A 7096-nucleotide genomic window follows, 5' to 3' on the forward strand; every position below is an offset into this window, starting at 1 on the left:
TTCCCCAGCTCTGGGGAAAAGGAGGCAATTTATGGCTCAGGGAACAACCTTAAAATAACTCTCCCTCAGTCTTAAAATGTAGTGTTTAAATTTATAGAAAACCCCACGGTTCCTGGCAGCTGGGTGCTGCAGCTGACAACCCAGGGTGCTGGCTGGGGTGGGAGGCACTCTACCCCCCCCCCCCACACCTCTGCCAGCCCGCCTTCCATCAAAGCTGCCGGTTCCCCCGAGTCCCACCCTACACCCCAGCTTCCAAGCAGCCAGACCAGAGCTGTGATTTTTTTTCCAAAGATGCAAAACTTTTTTTTTTTTAATTAAAAAACAACAACAAAAGTCTTATAAAAATGAACCAGGGAGCCAAAATGCCCACCTGTCTCCCTATTTACAGTAATACAATATCTGTCACAGTCACTATGTACAATATTATAAAAAAAAATGTCGAAGACAGTACAAATTAAGGCGGCATTTCTCACAAGGCATCAAGCCTCGATCCTCTAGTGTAGACCCGGTGGCGGGGAAGACGACACTTAATTATTGCACCATTTTGAAAACAAAACTCGTCAAGAAGGATCGTGGTCTTCTCCCACCGGGCCTTCAGTCTCTGATGGGGGCCGGGGCGTCATCGTCGTCATGGGGGGGGGGAGCCCCCTCGATGGCCACGCTGTGCCCAGCCCGGTCCTCTGGGCCCAATAAATACCAGTCACAGTTTGGGAGGGGGCCGCACCCGGCGCGTGGGACCCGCCACGGCCGCGCGCGGTGGGGGGCGGGGGGAGGCGGAGGGGCGTCCAGGCTACATGTGCCGCTTCATATGCAGCGCCAGGTGGTCGGAGCGCGAGAAGGCACGGTCGCACAGGTGGCACTGGAAGGGACGGTGGCCCGTGTGCTTGCGGTAGTGGCGCGTGAGTTCATCTGAGCGCGCGAACTTCCAGCCGCAGCCGTCCCAGTTGCAGTGATAGGGCTTCTCGCCTGCAGAGAGGGGGCGAGAGCGGGCCTCAGTTTGCTTCCCAGGGACTGCTCCGCCCCGCCTGCGGCCCCGCTACGCACACCCTCCCCGCGACAGTGGCCACTCGGGCGCGCGCAACCTACCCCTGTAACCAGCCCCCTGAAGCCGCCGGGGAACCTACGTTTTGGACCTCCAGGGAGGGATCCTAGGCACTCACCCCTGGCTCTCGGGCCTCCTGATTCTCGCCCCCGGGGAGCCCAAAGTGCGCACAGTCCGCGCCCCCAGAGGGGTCCTAGGCTGGCATCCTCTTCCCCAACGTTCTGAGACCCATCGTCCCCCTAGGATTCCTAAGCGCGTGCACCCTCTTCCCAAAGCCCCGAGCCACGCTCCCAGGAGGGTCCTAAGCGTGCGTCCCTCCCGCAACATTCTCAGAGTCCCCCGAAGGTTCCTAAGCGCGCACCCGCTCCCCAACCTCTTGAGCCACGCCTCCAGGGAGTCCTAAACTTGCGACCCCCTTCCCAATCTCCTGGGCCACGCCCTCTCGGGGCGTGGGGGCAGGGGGGTGTTCCTCAGCGCGCGCCACTAGCGCAGAGCCCCCGGCCACCAACCCCGGCCCGCGCGCGTCGCCCACCTGTGTGCGTGCGCAAGTGCGCCTTGAGGTGCGAGCTCTTGGTGTAGGTCTTGCCGCAGCCCGCGTAGCTGCAGGTGTGCGTGGCGGTGCGCTTGCGCGGCCAGGAGCGGCGGCCGCGCTTGGGCTTGGCTTCCAGCAGCTCCAGCGGGGACGCGGGAGGCGTGAGGAGACCTCGGGCGGCGGGCGGCGCCAAGCCCAGAGCGGCGGCGGCGGCGGCGGCGGCGGCCGCGTCGTCGAAGAGACCGAAGGCGGCGGGCGCGGGCGGCGCGTAATGCAGGCCGGGCCCGGGCGCTCCGAAGCCGGGGCCGCCGAAGGGCGGCGGGAAGGGGGCGCGCGGACCCGGCGCGGGCAGGCGCGCGGGGCCGTCGGGGCTGAGCGGCGGCGTGTCGGGCGGCGGCGGGGGGCGGCCCCCGGGGCCTCTCATGCACGCAGCCGCCGGGCCCGGGGCGCCCTCGCGCTTGAGGCCCCGCGGCCCGCGGGTCAGGCCGGGCGCGCAGCCGTAGCCGCCGCCGCCGCCGTCCGCCTCGGGGGGCTCGGCCTTCACTAGGCGGCCGGGTGGCGCCAGCAGGAAGCGGCCGTGCAGCGCGGGCCCCGGCGGCACGTCCAGCTCGGGCCGCAGCAGCTCGGACACCAGGCCGCCCGCAGGGGCGCTGTAGGGCGGCGGCGCGCTGGGCTCCGGGTAGTAGAACGCAGGCGGCGGCGGCGGCGGCGGCGGCGGCGGCGGCGGCGGCTCGGGGGCCGCCTCGGCGCCAAGGCCGTCCAGCCCCATGGACAGGATGAAGTCCAGCACGCTGTTGAGGTCGTCGTCGGTGCCGCCCGCCTCGGGCTCTGCGCGCGGCCAGCGCTGCGGGTGACGGGGAGACAGGGCGCGGGCGTGAGCGCGCGACGGGGCCCGGGGATCTCCGCCCGCCGCCTGCGTTCTACGGCCCTGAGCCCGCGGTCCCGCCGCCTGCGTGTTACAACACGGAGCCCGCGGTCCCCGCCGCCTGCGTTCTACTACCCCGCAGCCCGCGTTTCACTCCCCTGAGCCAGTCGCCCCCGCCGCCCCGCGGTCCCGGCCGCCCCCGATGTCCCTGCCGCCCTCACCTCCTGCAGGCCACGCTCGCGGCACGGACTGGCGAAAGTGGAGAAGGACGGCAGGATGGGCTCGCTCAGAGCCATGGCTGGGACCCGGGGCCGACGCGGGTTTGGGACACCGGTGACTGGCTGCCCGGAGCCGGGCTGGTCGGGGCGCGGGCGGGCGGGGACGCTCTGCGGCCCGCGGCCGGGCCCGCCCAAGCCTTATAGGCGCGGCGCTCACGGGGGCCGGGCCAAGGCGGCGGCGGCGGAAACGCGTCCCGGATGGGGACGAGCTCCGGGCGCAGCCTAAATTTAGCCGCGGTATATAAGCCGGCGGGCGGCGGCGGCCGTGGCCACTGCGGCCGCCAGGGCTCTGCGCAGCCGGGCCGGCCCCTTGCGCACCGCCAGGCCGCGCCCCCCTCCCGGGCCCGCCCCCGCCCGTCTCCCCGGCGACGCGTCAACACGCGCTCCACAACAGCAGCGTGACGTCCAGGGATCCCCGGGGTGCCCCGTGGGCTCCCGCCTGCTCGGGGACTGGCAAGACCTGGAGCGGAGGCGGCATCCGGGACCCGGCGCTCTGAGTCGAACACTGGGTCCCGGGGCCTCCCGGGTTCCCTCAATGGATGGGGAGAATGGTCCCCAACGCCTCGGAGGGGTTCCCAGAACCCCTGATCGCTGGAGAGATTGGCCCACAGCTTCTGAGGGGTCCCCAGAATCCTAGATGGATGGGGAGACTGTGTCCCAGGGCCTTGGCGTGAGGTTCCTGGGAACCCTCATGGATGGGGGATTGGGGTCCCCAGGATTCACGATGGGTGGGGACGCTCAGCCTCTCATTTCCTGGGGACCCACTAAGCCCGACCCACTGTTATGCCCATCACTCTGCAAAAAACCTTGCACGATGACATCAACAAATGTTAAGTCTTTGAGACGCCCTCCCTCAAGGAAGCCCTCCAGGGAAACTGAGGCTTGGGGGGCTCGGGGAGAGGCTGGTGGTTCTCCAGAGGCTGGGAGGCCTAGTGCCTTTACTGACTTGTATAAGTGAAGAGGCTGGGGACGACAGTCTCTTCCCCCAACACAGCCCCAGCCCTGGGCGGGAGTGAGCGGTGGTGGCACAGGACAGAGAACAGGACTGTCGGGTGGGCATCTCGAATATACCAGCAGGGTCCCCCACGCCACAGCCCTGGCTGCAAGGGACTGGCTCCGTTGTTGCTGTGCGCTGGCACTGAGTGAGCACTGGGAGCACAGCAGCCAACAGGCAGGCAAACCCCCCTGCCCTCGGGGGGCTTCCACTGGGGGCTATAAAATGAACAAGCATGTTGGGAATATGAGCCTTTTGGAAACATATCGCAGGGGATGGAATACAGCAGGGAGGGGGGATAGGAAGTGAGTGAGTGTGAGGGGGAGAGAGAGGATGGGGAAATTTTGAACCTCACCCGTGAGGTGCTGTGTGAGTCAGGACCTGGAGAAAGGGGGAGCCACACCAGTGCCAGCGGGAGAGCATCTCCTGGTGTAACCCGGAGCCAGTCGGGAGACAGCCAGCCCTGGTCTCCTGACTCCAGAACCTTTGTTCCAGACCGGGGGGCGTTCATGGCCAGCCCCAGTCTCATGGCCAGGTGGCGAGGGATACAGGCAGCTCTGGACCTGGAAAACTCTGGGGCCAGGACGGCTTGGTCACTGACAGCAGCTGGACCACCACAGCCCAGGGGCACTGCCTGTGAGTGGCCTTGGCACCACACACGGGCACGGGGTCCACAATCCTGGACCCTCCCCAGCGGGAAGGAACCTCAGAAGTGCGTCACCTCACTGTGATTCACCCGCCTGTAGATTCAGCAAACATAAGCCCTATTTGCCAGGCGATGGGGATCCAGAGGTGTTTCAGTGCCAGGCACCGTTGCTGGAGGGGGCAGGGATCCCCAGTGCGGCTTCCCTGGGCTTCTGGAGACTCCAAGTTGACCTCGCACATGCTTCTTGCAGCGGCCACTGTGATGGTTCAGCGTCAGCCTCAGCCACTGACCACTGGCTGTGTGACCTTGGGCAAGTGGCCTTGCCTCTCTGGGCTTGCTTCCTTGCCTGTGAAGCGGATCGTAATGGTACCTTACTGCACAGCGGTATTGTAAGAGTCACGCTTCTCGTGGTGTGGACGTGTGGAGTTGATGATGTCCCGTGAGCTCCCCGCAGGTTCGGGCTAGATGAGCCAACTGTATGTTTTTCTCATTGCCTTTATCTGGGCCTCAGTTTCCCCATATGATAATGAGGGAAAGATTGAGGGAATCAAATTTGGTCCCCAAGGAGTATGATTCTCTGGCCCTCCGCCTCAGCCTCTGGCAGCCCCTCCGGCCCCCTCCAGCTCGTCCTTCTCCCTTCCTTCTCGGATTCCTTGCGGGTCCTGGAACACACAAGCACATGCCCCCCTCCAGGGCTTTGTACTTGCTGTGACCCCTACGAAGCGTTTCTTCCTCTCGCTTTCCACTTGCTTGGCTCGGGCTCATCTTCCCTTCCCACCTCCTTAACTGGTGAGCTTGACTTTTGTAGGGTGCTGTTAGGTTTACAGAAAACATGGACAGTAAGTATACAGGGTTCCCATATACGCCCCCTCCCCGTTAACTGTTTCTCCTGTCACTTACACCTGCCCTCCCGTGATGCATTTGTTACCGTTGATGCGCCAGTATGGATCCATCGTTGTTAACTGAAGTCCACAGTTGACAGTCGGGGGTAAACTCTGGCTGTTTTCCATTTTCTGGGTTTTGGCAAATGCACGTCGTGTGTCCACACTTACGCCATCATACAGAATGGTTTTGCTGCCTTAAAAGTCCCCTGGGCTCCATCCACCTCTCCCTGTCTCCCTCCTCCCGAATCCCTGGTTAGGTCCCATAGTTTGGCTTTTCCAGAATCCCTATACTTGTACCTCATACAGTAGGTAGTTTTTTCAGCCTGGCTTCTTTTCGCTCTGCAGTGCGCGTCTAAGATTCCTCCTCGTCTTTTTGTGGTTTGAGAACTCGTTTCTTTTTGTTGTCGTTGCTGAATCATACTCGGTGATATGGACAGAGGGACCACAGTGTATCCATTTACCCATTGAGGGACGTCTGGATTGCTTCCAGTTTTTGGCGATGTAGGTGCTCGATCGAATCTATGTTGAATACGGCTACTGTAAACATTCATGTGCAACTTTGCGCACGGGCACGTTTTCAAGTTAGTTGGGTAAACTCTTAGGGACACGATTGATGGATCATAGGCTAGGACTATGTTTCGCTTTGTAGAAGACCCCCCAGTCTTCTAACGTGGTAGCACCAGTTGTATTCCCGCCAGCAGCGAATGAATGAGAGTTGCCACTGCTCCGCATCCTTGCCAGCATTTGGTGCTGTCGGTTTTCTGTGTTTCAGCCCTTCTAATAGGTTTGTGGTGGTATCTCATGGATGTTTCTAATTCGCGGTATCTCAATGCCATCTGATGTGGAGCAACTTGTCATTTGCTTCTCTCCCATCTGTGTATCTTCGTCGGTGAGGGGTCTGCTCAGATCTTTGGCTCGGGTTTTGACCGGGCTGTTTGTTTTCTTACGGAGTTTTAAGAGTTGTTTGTATACTTTGGGCACCAGTCCTTTACCAGACAGGTGTTTTGCAAAGTTTTTCTCCTAATCTGTGGCTTGTCTTTTGAATCTCTAGCAGAGAATCTCTGCCTTCTGCAGAGCAGAAAATTTTCGTTTTAAGGAAGGCCAGCATATCATAGTTTCCTTTCAGGATTGTACTTTGGGTCTTAAATCTAAAAAATTGCCAAACCCAAGGGCATCCTGATTTTCCCCTATGTTATCATCTAGAAGGTTTATAGTTTTGCATTTTATCCATAAGTGAATGACCCATCTTGAATTAAAAATTTTTTTTTTTTTTTTTTTTTTTTTTGGCATGTGAATACCCAGTGGTTCCAGGACCATTTGGTCCTGGAAAAGGATGTCCAAGGGGCGCCTGGGTGGCTCGGTCGGTTAAGCATCCGACTTCAGCTCAGGCCATGATCTTGTGGCTCGTGGGTTCGAGCCCCCCGTCGGGCTCTGTGCTGACAGCTCGGAGCCTGGAGCCTGCTTCCGATTCTGTGTCTCCCTCTCTCTCTGCCCTTCCCCGCTCATGCTCTGTCTCTCAAAAATAAATATTAAAAAAATTTTAAAAAAGAAAAGAAAAGGGTGTCTGAGTTCATCATGTGTACATTTCAGTGTGAGTGTGGGCTTTTCAGGCTCCGCTGACCCCGCCCATGCTGTGTAGTTCCTTTCTCTGCCTCCTTGGTTTGTTTTATAACAGTTTTTACTGTTGCTCATTTTTATCCGACTGTTTGCTTTCTTTTCTGTCACTCCCACAAGTAGTGCGTGAGCTGCACGGAAGGGGAGGGAGCAGGTCTACACCGGATCCATTGTGTTCTCTAGGCCCGGCCCAGCCCAGCCCAGCACACAGTAGGCACTCAGTAAACATTCAACGGGCGGA

At 60.6% G+C, this 7096-nt stretch overlaps 1 protein-coding gene across 1 annotated transcript; it reads right to left on the minus strand.

Moving 5' to 3' along the window:
* Positions 1-263: 263 nt before the first annotated feature.
* Positions 264-2849, minus strand: KLF2 (KLF transcription factor 2). Its single transcript, XM_058727599.1, has 3 exons — positions 2661-2849; positions 1575-2418; positions 264-966 (listed from the first exon to the last, which is right to left on the minus strand). Exons 1-3 carry the CDS (start codon positions 2733-2735, stop codon positions 791-793), a joined length of 1095 nt encoding a protein of 364 aa, XP_058583582.1. The 5' UTR covers positions 2736-2849; the 3' UTR covers positions 264-790.
* Between the last annotated feature and the right edge of the window lie 4247 nt (positions 2850-7096).

Source organism: Neofelis nebulosa, chromosome 4 (genome assembly GCF_028018385.1).
Source record: "Neofelis nebulosa isolate mNeoNeb1 chromosome 4, mNeoNeb1.pri, whole genome shotgun sequence".
In the NCBI taxonomy this organism is placed as follows: domain Eukaryota; kingdom Metazoa; phylum Chordata; class Mammalia; order Carnivora; family Felidae; genus Neofelis; species Neofelis nebulosa.

Excerpts from the sequence above, each read along its gene's own strand:
- KLF2 (XM_058727599.1), bottom strand. The coding sequence starts at position 2,735 with ATGGCTCTGAGCGAGCCCATCCTGCCGTCCTTCTCCACTTTCGCCAGT. Across the intron at positions 2,419-2,660 it reads GCGAGCGTGGCCTGCAGGAG|CGCTGGCCGCGCGCAGAGCC; the intron begins GTGAGGGCGGCA and ends CGTCACCCGCAG. Across the intron at positions 967-1,574 it reads GCACTTGCGCACGCACACAG|GCGAGAAGCCCTATCACTGC; the intron begins GTGGGCGACGCG and ends CCCTCTCTGCAG.